This window comes from Gouania willdenowi, chromosome 1, assembly GCF_900634775.1.
Source record: "Gouania willdenowi chromosome 1, fGouWil2.1, whole genome shotgun sequence".
NCBI lineage: Eukaryota > Metazoa > Chordata > Actinopteri > Blenniiformes > Gobiesocidae > Gouania > Gouania willdenowi.
The window spans coordinates 2,179,261-2,196,030 of NC_041044.1; the positions used below are offsets into that span (position 1 = coordinate 2,179,261).

At 35.7% G+C, this 16,770-nt stretch overlaps 1 protein-coding gene across 7 annotated transcripts in view; it reads left to right on the top strand.

Moving 5' to 3' along the window:
• Nucleotides 1-16,770, top strand: part of tenm3 (teneurin transmembrane protein 3) — a 543,864-nt gene that overhangs the window by 266,984 nt on the left and 260,110 nt on the right. For all 7 annotated transcript variants that reach the window (XM_028461276.1, XM_028461268.1, XM_028461285.1 and 4 more), the window contains 3 exons: nt 6,343-6,463; nt 7,457-7,527; nt 9,087-9,377. In XM_028461276.1, coding sequence (XP_028317077.1) covers nt 6,343-6,463; nt 7,457-7,527; nt 9,087-9,377 — 483 coding nt within the window. The remainder of the gene's footprint in view (nt 1-6,342; nt 6,464-7,456; nt 7,528-9,086; nt 9,378-16,770) is intronic.

Below are 16,770 nucleotides of genomic sequence, written 5' to 3' on the forward strand. Positions count from 1 at the left end.
ATGATGAAAAACATGACTCCAAAAACATAAAGTGACAACAACAAAAATATAACAATTCACTCCAAAAACACAAAAACGACTACAAATATACGGCACTCCCACCTCTGGCTGCCCTACTAATCCCTCCAATTTTAATTACACCTCAGCACACCACCCCCCCGGAGGGTGGGACCACCACTTCCACCCTCCGGAGCTATTGCACCACACACACATATATACACATAGGCTGGATGGGGAGCACCGCTCCCCTCCTACCACCCTTTTTTAATAGCACTTCATACATTCACTAAACACATACATTCACTCAGGGGATAGGGAAGTGCCTCTCCATTGGGGAATGGAGAGGCACCATAACAGGGTGGTGGGTAAATTCACACATCTGGGCCCGGCCAGTCTAATGAACGTGTAAATGAACGTGTAACCTGTGACTGCACGTCTGCACGTCTGATCTACATTTCCCATAGACTTAGAATGGGTAGACAGGCACAATACACAACGTGCAGGTATGTAAGTGTGTGTGTGTGTGTGTGTGTGTGTGTGTGTGTGTGAGTGTATAACGGACCACCATTTAGTCTGGTTACAGTCTGTGTCACTACACTCGTCCTTAGAGTGGTAGTGACTGTAGTGTTACGCTCTGAGTCAGATCATTGCTGTGATTGGACAGAATACAACACTCACACACAATAACTGACGTGCACGCGTGTACACGCCACGTAGACGGTGCTACATAGTGAAGGTCACCTGATCACTATAGCTTCACTCACGTCACACCTGCCACTACATCTAACTTCTTAAATTAGGTAAGTTTAGTGCAAGTTAGGCAGGTACATGTACGATGGACTGGTGTGCATGAATTTAGAATGGATTCACCCCCCATACCCACACACACACACACACACACTCATCCATTTGCTTTTTCTAAGCAGCTTAGCACTGCAAACTTAAATGCCTTAAATACACACACACACAGACACACACACACACACACACATTTCTATGCATTGAACCTCCTCATCAAACATGTCCTTCCACTCAGAGGTAAACCAGAACGAGCTCCTTTTTAAGAGTAAACTCAATCAGCTGAGCTTTGCGTCAGCAGCATACTTCACCGATGCTCCCAGAACATATTTTTAAGTGTTGAAAACTTTCACGTGTGTGTGTCGATGCTGTAAAAGGCTAGAACGAGGCAGTAGGGTGAAGTGAACACGTCGTTTCCAGCCAACTGAGTAGAGAGGTTTGCTTTAATGGATCCAGGACATAATCCTCAACCTCTGGGTTCAGAACAGCATGTGGTCCAATGAGCGGTGCTGCGTTCTCCAAAACGTGGATCCATCTCATCGTGCACCGCATTAATCACACTGTAATACAACCTCTTAAACTCTAGCTCTTCTTCTATTTCACCTTGTGGCTGCCCCACTGCACAGTCACTGAGGTCCTTGAACACTGTCTGTTTCCTCTTGTTTGGGTCGGTACCGCTCACTGGTTAAAAGCCAGTGTTCTGTGTGCGTGCGTGTGTGTGTGTGTGTGTGTGGAGCGAATATCTCCCCTACGCAGTGTGTGTTCGACCTGAAACTTTGTCAACTGCTTCCAAATATCACAAGTGTGTGTATCTGTTATTTTGGAGTAATTTGTTGTAACAAACGTTCATTTTAATAATAGGATTACGATTCTCTCACTGTATTGAGCGCGCTACTTCCTGTTCCGTGTTCATGACGTCACTGTGTCGCAGTTTGTTTGGGTTTAAAAAAGAAGGTCAATATTAAAAATGTTTTTGTACTGATAAAAGTTATTTAAGTTAATATTTCATGATTCACACACACACGCACGCACGCGCACACACACACACACACATACACACACACACATACACACACCCACACACACACATGCACACACACGCGCACACACACACACACACACACACACACACACGCCCTCACCACACATAAGGTATTTATAATAAAAATATACAAAATCAGTGAAGCAAACTAAACAATATTTATACAAAAAGTACACAAAACGACAACAGAAATGCACAAAAATAAACAAAATGACACCAAAAAACATACATTACAGAAAAATACATCAACACAGCAACAAAAATATGAAAATGACTCAAAATACTCAAAACTAAATATTTATAAAAAAACAAAACAAAAATGTCAACAGAAATGCACAAAAACTACACAAAAAAGAAACAATAATACATTGTAATGCCTCCAAAAACATACATTACAGAAAAATACACTAAACCAAAACAATATAAAAATGAGTAAAAAAAACAAACACATTTATCACACACACTATTTTACTTTATACCCACAAATAAACCCCTTTATAACACTACAGAGTACAGTATGTACACCTCTATGTACATCCAACCTTCAAACACATACTCATTTGGTCATAATTGACAACTCTACTTAAACTCCTCCCACTATATGAATACATACTTCAGACGGGCACTGTACTATAGTTAAGTCTAATGCTAATAAATATCAGGGTCTCCTCTTTTCTCCACACGCACCATGTTTCCTCAGAGAGATGTGGTCATGTGACCAGGTACGTCACTGTACTAGTGTTTTTAATGACAATAATAATAAATGCAAACGTACATTAACAAAAATTAGATATTATCCTTGTGTCACAAGTGAGTGGGCACAATGCTTGCGGCATAGCAACGGGCCTGCACAAATATACACAAAAATAGCAGAAGAATTCACAAATGATGATAAAAATGAAACCAAAAATGCAGAAATTTACTCCAAAACCACAAAAGACGCTGTGGTTAAAGGTGCTGACTGTAAAGGAAACATTACATTTCTCACTGCTCTCAGGTTTTACTGCACATATTTCTGCTCTGTGGAGCAAACTGCAGCTTTACAGTTAGTGTAATATCAGCTTTCATTATCAGAGATACTGCTTTAAAAAGGGTTAAAAGAAGTAAATCCGCTGTGGTTTTCACTCAAAGATCATCTGAAAGAAATGATATTTTTATATTTAATGTTCTTTAAATAATGTAGGATATAAGTATTTACCACTTACCATTGTAAATCCACTTTATTGGGCGTTTGCTGACAGGTTTTATTGAGAGACATTATCTTCTCTCTCTCATAAACGTCCTTTACTACGAGCAGAAGGTGAACCTGGTCAGACATGAACTCCTGCACGTGGAAGTGATATTTGTCACACATGTACCTATAGACGTACTGTACTGATCCCTGTAAAGAGCTCATAAATATAGTTACAGCTTCAAACATTCACTCTTTCAGTCATAAATATTCAGCTTTTCAGTCAAAGACAAAAACAGAAACCCCAACATAAACACACAAACAACAAAAATGCACAAAAACACACTAAATGACAGTTAAAAAAAAACATATAAAATGATACCAAAAACACACAAACTGTAACAAAAACACACAAAATAAGACAAAACTCACTAAATGATACCAAAAACACACAAACCGTAACAAAAACACACAAAATAAGAGGTTAATTTAATTTAATAAATGTAATATAAAGAAGTTAAGATCACACAAAAACACACATAATGACAGTAACTAATTGATTTACCAAAAAACACAAACAACAAAAATCACACCAAAAACACACAAGCTGTAACAAAAACACACAAAATAAGAGGAAAATGTACTAAATGACACCAAAAAACACAAAAAACGAGGGTAAAATTCACTAAATGATATTGAGTACACACAAACAACAAAAAAATGCACAAAATGGCACTAAAAACACACAAAAAGGCAGTAGAAATGCACAAAATAAGAAATGAATTTACTAAATGATTTACCAAGAACACACAAACCATAAAAATACACTAAATGTCACCAAAAACTCACAAAATAAGAACAATGTATTAAATGACATCAAGAACACACAAACAACAACAATGCACAAAAAAAACACACACAATACTAATTGATAAGGATGTAACGATTCACTCAACTCCCGATACGATTGGATTCACAATACTGGGTTCACGATACAATTCTCTCATGATTTATTTTACAAAATGGGACTGTAGACAAATGATGACTGAAAAATATTCCTTTATTTTTTGGGGGAAAAAAAATAGAAAATTCTGTATTATTTTCCTTTTATTAAATAATCCCTTGATAAACTATTCAAAACAATGCAATTTAACTAAAAATAAATCCTGAATGAAATAAATAAAGGAATAAAACAAATGAAGAAGAAGCCTATTAATTTAAATTCTGGTTCTATAGTAAACAACGCAAAACTGCATAATAGTTCTTTTTCTTTTTAAAAGTGCAACTGAAAATGTATTTTGTGCCTTAACAATTGGACTTTAAAAAAAAAACAGTCATTGCCCTGTATTTACGTCAGATATTTGTTTGGACCAGCAGAGGGCGCTGGTAACACAGTGGTCGGTTGGCATGCAGATATTCTGTGCAGTGAAGAAGAGATGCTATGCTAGCAGACAGAACTAATATAAAAACGTGACTTTTATGGATATTCACGTAATATTACTTATTATTATTCTTTCGGTGTTAAAGGGGTAAGGATTCATTTATGAACATGTTTAAGAGTAGAAGGTGGCCACAAAGAAAGTAGAAGCAGATTCTGCCCACTGTCTACGCTTCTGGACAAGAGAAGGATAATATATATATATATATATATATATATATATATATATATATATATATATATATATATCGATTCATAATAATAATGCTGAGACTGGTCATTAATATAAAGTAGTACATTTAACATTTCCTAGTGTAGGGGTGATTATCGTGTGTGTGTGTGTGTGTGTGTGTGTGTGTGTGTGTGTGTGTGTGTGTGTCTGTGTGTGTCTGTGTGTGTGTGTGTGTGTGTGTGTCTGTGTCTGTTTGTGTGTGTGTGTGTGTGTGTGTGTGTGTGTGTGTGTGTGTGTGTGTGTGTGTGTGTGTGTGTGTGTGTGTGTGTGTGTGTGTCTCTCACTACCTGTCCGTGGGCACAGTCTCACACACACGCATGCGCATCAGCCATGCGCATGCACCCACTTCTCACATCAGGTTGAAATGCGTGTGTCTCTATATCAGTGAGAGCGTGCGGCTGCTCAGAGGCCCCTCCCCCCTCTCTGGCCTAACCTTCCGTCCGGTGTTTACATTATAGCTGTTACTGCTAGCTGTTAGCATCTTAACACATAGAATAATATAAGAAGAAATACTCACCCTTGCACAGAACAAACAATAATCATCGTGGAGCCGTGTTATGGATCCATCTGCTCATAAAAAGTGATATTCCTCTGAGCACAGTCGACACACAGTCATGGAGACGGAAGAGGAAGTGACCCGTGATTTAAGTGTCAAGGGAATTATTTTAAATAACCATGAAATATTAACTTCAGTAACTTTTAGCAGTACAAAAACATTTTTAATATTGACCTCCTTTTTTAAACGCAAACAAACACAGAGACGACATGAAGCGGTGACCCGGAACCAGAAGTAGAGCGTTCAATACAAAATAACAGATGCACACACCTGGGGTGTTTTTAAGCCGTTGATGAAGTTTCAGGTCAAACAGACACCTCGTATGGGAGATATTCACACACACACACACACACACACACACACACACACACACACACACACACACACACACACAGAACTTTCTTGTTTTTATAGGTAGAAGCTGATGTAAATCCTCGTAATGTGACCTTCAGATCAGATACAGCCTCATTAATAAATACAGTTTTATTAATATCAGCCTCATTAATAAATGCAGTTTTATTTCATCCTCATTAATAATACAGTTTTATTAATATCAGCTCCATTAATAAATACAGTTTTATTTCATCCTCATTAATAAATACAGTTTTATTAATATCAGCTTCATTAATAAATACAGTTTTATTAATATCAGCTTCATTAATAAATACAGTTTTATTAATATCAGCTTCATTAATAAATACAGTTTTATTAATATCAGCCTCATTAATAAATACAGTTTTATTAATATCAGCTCCATTAATAAATACAGTTTTATTTCATCCTCATTAATAAATACAGTTTTATTAATATCAGCCTCATTAATAAATACAGTTTTATTAATATCAGCTTCATTAATAAATACAGTTTTATTAATATCAGCTTCATTAATAAATGCAGTTTTATTAATATCAGCTTCATTAATAAATACAGTTTTATTAATATCAGCCTCATTAATAAATACAGTTTAATTCAGCAGTGAATCTGAAATGACTTCCATAATATTTGATATTTAGCCACATGTTAATAGAAGTTGTTGTTGTCTTTGTGTGATGTGTGTGTTGTAATCAATGAGCTCATTGATTGATGACCTTATTGATCGTTCCAGGTTCATCAGGAGAGGGTGAGGACTGTGTGATTGGTCCTCAGGGACTCAGAGTTCCTACTCAGAAGTCGTATTCCTCCAGTGAGACGCTGAAGGCCTTTGACCAGCACCAGGACCAGACTAGGTTACACACACACACACACACACATTAGCTGCGTTGCTACGTTTTAGCATCTCGCTGCTCGTCTTTATCAAAGATGTGCTGATCACTTTAATCTGTGTCGAGTTTTGTCTTTTTTTTTTCTAACACAAACATATAATGATAGATTTGTTGATAAGTTTGTTCTTTTTACTAATTAAATTGAAAGTAATAATGCGGGAAAAACAGAAGACTGACCTTGACCTTAACCATGACCTTGAGCAAAGGTCAATGTTACACATTGTTGTTCAATGGTACCAGTCTGAGCACTGTATCTCAATGTGTGGCCAAATTATAAGGAAAAAAGTGTTTTGTTTTTGTTTTTAATGTGAACTTTGACCCCTACTGATCTTTTTACCGGTAGGTCGTACAGCTTTGGTCCAGTAAATAAAATAATCCACTTGAGATGAGCTTTTCATAAATGTAAACATCAAACTTGTACGATAAATATTCATAGAGATATGAAAAATTTTAGTTTTTAACAGTTGATGTGACCTTGACCTTGACATTTTGGCTCCAAAAAAGGTCAACAGCACATCCTTGACATTGTCCCTATAAGATGACATATGTGTCATTAGTGCTGCATTAATAGTCTAGGAGGAATTACAGGACAAACAAGTTGCAGAAGGAAAATGAAAAGAACTCCTAACAGAACAATTTATTTGGCAAATTTCAATGTTAAAGTCTACTCTGTTAATCTGTAGTAAAAAGGTTGCATTTATCAGTCAAAGTGGATTTTACTGAATATTTTTAGTTCCCAGCTTTTTTAATTACACTAATACAACTTTCAACTTTTAAGAAATTGGGATATTATTGCATTATTCGTGACTAAATACAGTAATTGTGTTTCTCATTCCTTGAAATATTTGTTTATTTGGATCATTGTGCCATTGTCATTCAAACTAATTGTTATATAATGTAGAATGCTACACTTTTATTAGCGCTATGCTAACGTTTAACGTTTTGGCTTTTCGTCAGGTTACTGTACGGGACCACCAAGGGCCACAAGGAGCCGGTTCACAGAAACCAGGATGATTACCACAGACAAGGTGAGCACGTGCACACACACACACACACACACACACAGTATGTGCTGCTAAGACAAAGCACATTAAACGACCCAACGTCTCTTATTCTCGCGCTCCAATTAGCTCAGGGTCATTGTTGCACGACAAAAAAAGCCATAATTACACAGTTATCTTATCGCTGTGTTTTTGACTGCTGTCCTAATTGGAGTTCAATTAAAATGAATATAACTTTTAATTGAACTGCAGCTCATCTTATCTGTTATTATGCCAATAATTACAAAAACACTGTAGTGGTTTCTTTTTATTTCTTACTTCAAGATAATAAAGACCATACTGATATTTTATCAGTATATATTTGACATGTATGTACATATATATTTACAGTCATACCTGTAGTATTTTTTCTATAGTAGAGAACATAAATTAATGCTTAATACTTTAATGCGTTAATTATGATTATTTAATTACAAGAAAATAACATACATTTTTGTAACGCGTTTCATCACAGTTTGCTTCATAAACACAGAACTGTTTGTCATTGCACGTTTTTTCCGGTACGTTGATGACACTGATGCACACGTAACGTCTGAGCTCGACTAAAGGCTACCAATATGGAGTCAGTTAAAAGCACACTGGTAGGGCCAATGGAAGGACATTTTTATTTCAAGAAATGAATTAATAGTTGTTTTTTCTATCATTTAAAGCCAACAGTTTTTAAAGTACATAATGTAATAAATATTTTACTTTTACTTAGATTTGTTTAATTTTGGCCAGAGACATTTTTTATTTCTTTTTCAACAGTTGTGACATTAAAATTCTTTGAGTTTACTGTATTTTTGTCTGTGTTTATTATTTGATTCATTCCATCCACTAAAATTGATTTAGATTGAGAAGTGTTGATTTTTAGGGCAAATATTGTTATGCACTTAAAATGTGATTAATTTTGATTAATTAATTACAAAGCCCCGAGTTAATTAGATTTTTTTTTTTTTCAAATCCCACCCCTAAAATTATTAATTGTAATTTATTGAAACTGAAATGTTTAAAGTTATTTATTATAATATTGTTCAACATTAAATTATATTTAAATTTATTTATCAATGATGATAATAAATAAATAAATAAATAAATAAATAAATAAATAAATAAATAAATAAATAAAATTTTAAAAATAATAATGATAGGCTGAACCTAAGATTAAAGAGATTTTATGAAGACAAAACTAATGAAAAATATATAAATGAACCCATGCTCATTTCTCTATAGTTTGAGTTGTTAAAGGATTAAAATTAACTTTGTATACATTAATCAGTTTAATGTAAAAAAGGAAACCTAAACTTAATATACTATTCAAAAAGAAGACAAAATGAAAAACGATGATAAACTAGGACAAAATAATGTTAAAATTACTGTTTTTCTTGCTTAAATTCTGTGACCCACTAAAGATCAAACTGTTCTTTGAAACCCTGCTCTAACGAGGACATTTCAAAGGTTTTAAGCCACATTTGTAGAAATGCTGGAGAATCGCTTTAAAGAATGTTTTTCTTCCAAAATGACTTAAAAGATCCGTCTGGTCTTAGGTCAGCACTTCAGCCTCCGTCAGCTGGGGATCTGTGAGCCCCCTCCTCCCCGCCGTGGCCTGGCGTTCTGCTCAGACATCGGACTCCCCCATCGGGGCTTCTCGGTTGGTACGGCCCCAGATATGGACGCTGAAAACCAGGCTGTGATGTCGTCGGACCGCGCCATGAGGCTGTGGGGCCGGGGGGGCCTGGGGAAGTCGTCTGGACGGAGCTCGGGTCTGTCGAGTCGATCCAACTCTGGGCTGACTTTAACCGACACCGAACACGACAACAAGTCAGACAGCGACGGAGGTAAGACGTCAAACACTTTATCACTTCTGCTTCCTCTGGTGGTTGGATAGAGGTCAGAGGTCACTCAGACCCAGAGTCCTGCTGTTAACCTCATTATTGTTCCCAGCATTGATATGATTCTTATTCTTTGTGTCGTGTAGGACTTATTTACAAACACTCTCTGACTCCGCCTCCACAGGGGGCGCTGTATTCTTTTTAAAACAGTGTGTAAAAACCATAGACTAAAAACAAGAGACTGGACAAGCTCCCCGGTGGAGTGAAGCTTTTATTTTTAGAGCTCCCCCTGCTGACTGGCTGCAGTATAGGTCATAAGCCCCGCCTCCTCAATGATAACAGACTGGATGTGTGTCAAACTGTAAAGTTAAAATACTCGTCACATTATTATTTTCCAAACCTAAACTCTGCTGTGATCATTAGTTATTACCACCCTACATTGTGTTCAAGTGCTCATTTTTCTGTGAACTTTGTTTTAAAATACGTTATTTGAGGTTGAAAAACTGAATTTTAGGTCATATATGACGATAATTGACAGTCGTGGGTCTTTTTTGAGCTGTTAAATGAGTTGTTCTGCAGTAAAATGTTCTAAGACGTTGGTAGAATTTCCAGTGGGAAAGATTCTTATGTTCGTGGTGTAGCTGGGCTGCGTAAGTCATCAGGGCAGTACGCTAAATGGGCGGGGCGTGTTTCCAGTGCTCCTCCCTCCGGACCCTACTGTGCAGACTCTGGCTCCAAAATTGCAAGATGGCAGCGCCCCTAAGCACCGTATTTTGGCTTCAAGAACGTTGAGTGGGAACAGCTGCAGTGCACGCCCACTGGTAAATACTGGGGTTGCAAAGGGACGGAATATTTCTACAGGAACTTAAGCTCAGAATTTTGGGAATCTTCAAAAATCTATACTTTTTATGGGAAGTAATTGAAATTAACCAAAAACTGCAAATAATTTGAAATAACTCTCATCAAACCCAAACATAAATATTTGCATCCAATCCAAACATCCATTTATCCATCTTCTACTGCTTATACGTGGTGGGGTCGCAGGGGCAACATCCAAAGCAGGAAAGCCCAGACTTCCTCTCTCTGCCCACTTCGTCCAACTCAAATATGAATTTGAGTTAAGAAACCACAATTTAAAGTGACCAAAAATGGTGGAAAAGGTGGTGAATTGGGATTTTAAGAAACCATAGAAATTGGCTGAAAGTTGCACATTAGAGTGGACAAAAACAGACAGAAAAGTAATAAAATGGTTTCAAAGTGTCAATATTGGAAAAATTAGTTTAAAAGACATGATAAATGGTGAATGTGGTTAAATTTTCAAAAAATGAGCATAAAATATGGTGAAAAGAGGTTAAAAGTGACAATAATAGTTCAACATATGTGACATTAGGTGTAAAAGTGGTAGAAAGGGTTTATTAGTGCTGAACATGTCTGGAAAGTGGAAAAAAGGTGGAGAAAAGTCATTAAAATGTGATGTAGAATTGTCAGAAATGGGAGAAATGTAGTAAAAATATTTTAAAAGGAGCAAAAATATGTCAAGAAAAATAGGTTAAAATATGGTAAGTTTGGTGTAGTTGCAGAAAAATTGTAAAAATAAGCAAAAATGTGCACAAATTGTTCAGAAAATATTCTTAGTTTGTTGAAGGCATCTGGCGACCTCCTCCAAGTGTTTAGAATTTCCAGTTAATTTCAATATTTCATTCCAATAAAGTGTTTATATTTTTTAATATACACTAAAATTCCAAGCTTAGGTTGCTGTGGAAATTTAACTTTTACAGGAAATAGGAAATGTTTGGTATTCAACCTTTGGTCCATAAATGGACGCCATCTTACCAGGGTCTCACTGCACGCTGCCTCTGAGCACGGGAATAATCAGGAATCCATCCATGTTGGGACATTTAACGACATTCAAGACTCAGCTCTGGTGCATTCTTCATGTTGAACATGCAACATTCTTATTTAAATAGGAAACCACGTCTATACACACACACACACACACACACACACACACTCACTCACACACTGGAGGGGAATTCATGCCTCTAAAGTATTCAAGCACACAAGAGATTTATCGCCTTTTATTTGAGATCTTAGTAAATCTGCCCCTTCGTATGTGTTCATTAGGAGTAATTAAGAGTGAGATAAAGTGCTGAGTGGCTGTATTTTCTATATTAATGTTTTTATTAAATGTTTTTATACTGTGCATGTCAGAGCTCACGGGAACACGTGCAGCGTCTCTAAAAACGAGTAGTCGTCAAGTTTTTCAAGACTAATTGACTCTTGATGGTGCAGCTGTGTGTGTGTGTGTGTGTGTGTGTGTGTGTGTGTGTGTGTGTGTGTGCGTGCCTGCCTGCGTGTGTTTAGTTTTTAAGCTTACACACTCAGGAGGGTGCGCCCCTCAGTTCTTAGACTAGTTGATCCGTTTTTTTCACACGATTCCATTTTATTTTGCTAATCAAACGTTTTAACGAACTTCCTGAAATAACGACGTTAACTAATTGTCATAAATGTTGTATTCATACACATCAGAAATGCACTGAAACAAACACGCACTGAGATCACGTGAGATTTGGCGTCTAGCTGTTTGCTAACATGCTAACGCTAACATTAGCCCACCTGTTTTACAGTGAAAAATATAATGGAAAATGTGTGATATTGGCCCAAAACATGTAAGTGAGACTGTATTCAGTGTCAGAATAAAATCTCTGCTTGATTTTATAATTAAAAAAAAAAAATCTATATATTATATTAGTGTTGGGACTCGGTTGAAAAAAAAATCTAAATAATTAGCGACATTGTAATTAATAATCTCGATTAATCTAAATTAATGGCCTAACAATATTTGACACCAGAAACAATGTTATTCCAGTTTAAATGTATTTAGTTATATGACTGAATCAATGAAAACAAAAAATGAGCTTAAACAATATGAATAACGAATACTATGATTACATTGTTCACAAAGCACTAACTTACATTTAACTAAGATATATTCATGCTTTTCTGGAGTTTTTTGTAAAGTTTTGTAAACTTTCAAACATCCCCCCTTCAAAATAAAAGCATCTCTTTTTGTTTTCCATTAGTTTTTTTAAACTGTTTTTTTTTTAAATAGGCTCTTATTTTGAAGTCAACAGGAAGTTTAATAAGCAGCACAATAGAGGGTCTCTGAAAATGTGTGAATGAAATGTGTCTGCGTGAGTTTTATGAATCAAATGAGCACATGTTGATATTCTACTTGGTCACTTTCTCATTTCAAATGTTTTCAGAACTTTCAAAGTAAAGGTGGAGAATAAACAGAGATATTTAGCCTCAGTTTTTAACGCTGTAGGTTCCAAATGCATCTTGGGAAACGTGGAAGTATACTTCAGTGGGAACGCTCATCATCCTAACCATACTATAGTATATACTAGACAGTACATACTATAGTATATAGTAGACAATATATAGTCATTGAGTGTGTAGTGGATAGTACGTTAGTGGGACATTTACTACACAGCCTCTAACTAATCTCTAGCTACCAGAGCGTGTCAGCACACTGTTTAAGGGAGAGTAAGGTCCCTTAGGAAAGCTCTTCTTCTCTGCTTCACAAAACCTCAGAGTTGAAACTGTAGCCCCCTGCGCTCACAGATTTTTAATGGGTCACAACTGTTTTTATCATCTTTATTTACATCGACATCTTTAACTTTTCCTGATTGTTTACAGCAACCAAAAGCAGCACAAGTTGATATTTTGACTGAAAACGTTGCTAAATGGTGTAAAAAGGAGTTAAATAATCTAAAAATCCACTAAATGATGTAAAAATCAGGCTGAATGTTTCACTCCAATAGAAACAATGGGATGTTTACAGGCAGTGGGGGCGTGTGACATCATCAGTCACATGATTTCAAGATGGAGGAACACAGGCTCTAAAACTGTAAAACAGTCCTATTTTTAAAAGTGAATAAAACCAGTATAAACTCATTGAGTTTGTAGTGAATAGTACATTAGTGGGACATTTACAACACAGACATGGAAGTGTGTTTCTTTTATTACAACCAACATTTGTAAGATTTATTTTTAATAAGAGAAGCAGAGAAGGAAACACAGTGTGTAAAGTTATGATTAATGACACACACACACACACACACACACACACAGATGTGCAGGTTTCACCGTCTGAAGGAGCTTAGCTGTGTTTACTGTAGTTTATGTGAACGTGTGTACGTGTGTAAATTGTGCTAAATCAGCTGAGGTAGAGATTGTATGAATGTGTGAATGTATGAATATATAAATGTGTGGCAGCAGTGAGTGAAACGATGCGAGCGAACACGAGGAAACACCTGCAGACAGAAGAACAAAGATGGAGTCTGTGTTTCACTAAGCAGATTATTTTATTACACGTCATTCATTCATTACATTCATCCATTTGCTTTTTTAAGCAGCTTAGCACTGCAACCTTACATGCTTTAAGCACACACACACACACACACACACACACTTTAGACTTTCCATGCATGCACACATCAAATATCTAATTTATTACACTTTTATTTACTATTATCATACAGTTAGACATTTTAGATTTTTGAAACATTAAAGGCTTACCATCAACAAAAATACCAGAATTACCTCAAATATTTAAAAATAAATAATTGTTTAATTTTTTATTTAACACATATATATATATATATATGTATAAATAAAAAAAATTATTAAAAATATCTTATTAAATATTAAATTAATTAAAATGTATAATTAATAATAAAGAAAATTATCGAATATATGTATATATATATATAAAGAAAATAAAAATATATGTCATAAATATAATAGAATCTAATTATTTATATTAACATAATTACTATTTTTTTTTTTTGCGTATCGGTTTTTTCACCCTGAGGTGCTCACACCAGGAGTCCTGACAGTCTGCTAATGAAACACTGGTTAGTTACAGTCGTTCCTCCACGTAGATTTCTCACTAATCCTTTCTACATGTTCACACATAATAATATTCGAGAAGTTTTAATTGAAATCATGATCTGAGGATGAAATTAAAATAGGTGAGTGTGTGGTCAACTTCTAATTAGTGTTTAATAGGGATCGGTTTTTAGGGCCATTTTTTCCCATCAGCCTTAGTCGATGACCGATACGGACTGCCGATTTTCTTGAGCCGATATTTGGAGCCGAAACTACTTTAGCTCCCTCAGTTTACATCATAAAAATTACACAATGATGATAACAAATGGTACAAGTCTCAATTAAAAAAGGAACATTTATTGAATTTACAAAGGTGAAGCAGAATGAAAGTAAAGTAAAAAATATTTAACAAATAATAAAAACAGGTGATGTAGAACAAGAAAAAAATAGAGTGAGACATCTCATGAAATATTATGAAAGAAAACTGTTCATCCTTGTCCTGAAAATAGCTTTGACAAAAGACTGAAGATATATTTTAACAGGATTATTGAGTATAAATATATATAATTATAGTATTAAACACAAAAAGAAACAATGAATAATAGTCCATTCCAACACAACCCCAGAACATAAATTAACAGAGGAAAATAACGTGATGTCAGATGTGCATTAAGCAACAAGCTGTTCAAGTTTCCGTTCTAAATTACATCAACATTAACAGGAATAAATATTCAAACAAGTAGTAAACTGCTTCTCAACATTTTAAAAAACTTCTCCTCAGCGCAGCGCTGAGTGAGAAGCAGAGAGAGAGAGAGAGAAACACACACCAAACCTCCAGCCAGCTGCTCGTTAAATACAACAGCAACAACACGGAACCACGCAACAACGCTAAGTTAAACAGTTAAAAGATGCTTTGGAAGTTTAAAACCTGCCGTTGTTGATTGAAGAGCTTCCTTCACACTCTGCTAGTGGGGGGAGGGGCTCTGCACTCTGCAGCAACAGGAGCAGCCGCTCTGTATCTAAAGTAGATTAGCGAACGCAGCAGCGCGCATCGGCTGATGCCGATACACATAAAACACGCAAATTATCGGCTGATTATATCGGCCAGCTGATGAATCGGCTGATCACTATGTTTAACATATGTTGGCCTATAGTTCTGTCGGTTACAACAAAGTGACTGTTAAACATGGTAAACACTAGATAAATTTAAATATCAAAGATAGACCAACATGCAGCTCAGCTCACTGGAGGGAGGATGAGTTTCTGTGTTTAGGAAACATTTCCCTCCTCACGGAGGAACAAATAACTCAGCAAACCTTATATGGTGATATAACAAGTTAATGGAAACATTCTATTCATCACATTTGTTACGACCCCCTCTAGGATGTGATGTCAAGGCTTGAGGGGCCGCAACATAAATAGGACACCAAACAGAAATCAAAGGTTATCAAAAGTATTTTTTAGCAAAATTCTAAAAGTATCAACAGAACAAACTAAAAGGGACTGGAGACCCTGGCCGAACTGAACAAAAGTAGGGAGGACACTGGGCCAACACTATACAGGGCCGTCGTCCCAGCGTCCACCCTCTAAACTACAAAAACATACAAAACACTAAACTACAGGAACACAAAAACAGGACTACCAGAAATCTCCACTCCAAACTAAAATAACAAACTTACAAACATCTCCAGTGGGGCGCTGAAGAACTCTCCCCACATGTCTGCTGCTGGTCAGTTGTTGTGCCTCCCTCTTTCTGGTCCTCTCAGCCCTTTATAAGCTCCTCCTCCCTCTCCTACCTGATTACTGATGTAAAAAAAAAAAAAGTGAATGTAACCATGTCGGAAATAAACTGAATAAATAAAAATAAATAAATAAATCAGGTGTGTTAGGAGAGAAGAGGAAGAAGGGCAGGCTGAGAGGCCATGAGGTACCAGCCTTAACACATTAGATATCGGACACATGCATCCCCCAAAGTAAGTACACAAAATAAGAAAAACACACTAAATAACAGCAAAAATTAGCAAAATTTCTGTAAAAACACTCAAGATAACTAAAAATATACACAAAATAAGAGAAAAATATATAAAACTACACAAAGGAGTCCAAAAAAACAAACACAATTATGTAAAAAATACACAAAACAGCAAAAATACTTAATTAATCTCCAACAACAGACAAGACGACTAAAAATATACACAAAGTTAACAGAGAAATACACAAAACCACAAAATATACAAAACAACAATCAAAATACACAAAATGGCTCGGGAAAAAAAAAGAAAAAAGAAATTGACAGAGAAATATGCAAATTTTCTCCAAAAAAACACACAACAACAAAAATACACAAAATAAGAGAAAAATATACAAAGCAACAGCGAAATACATAAAATGATTTCAAAAAACAAACAAAATTCCAGAAGAATACACTATACAGCAGAAATAGGCAAAATTTCTCAAAAACACACATAACAACTACTAATGTACACAAAATAAGAGAAAAATA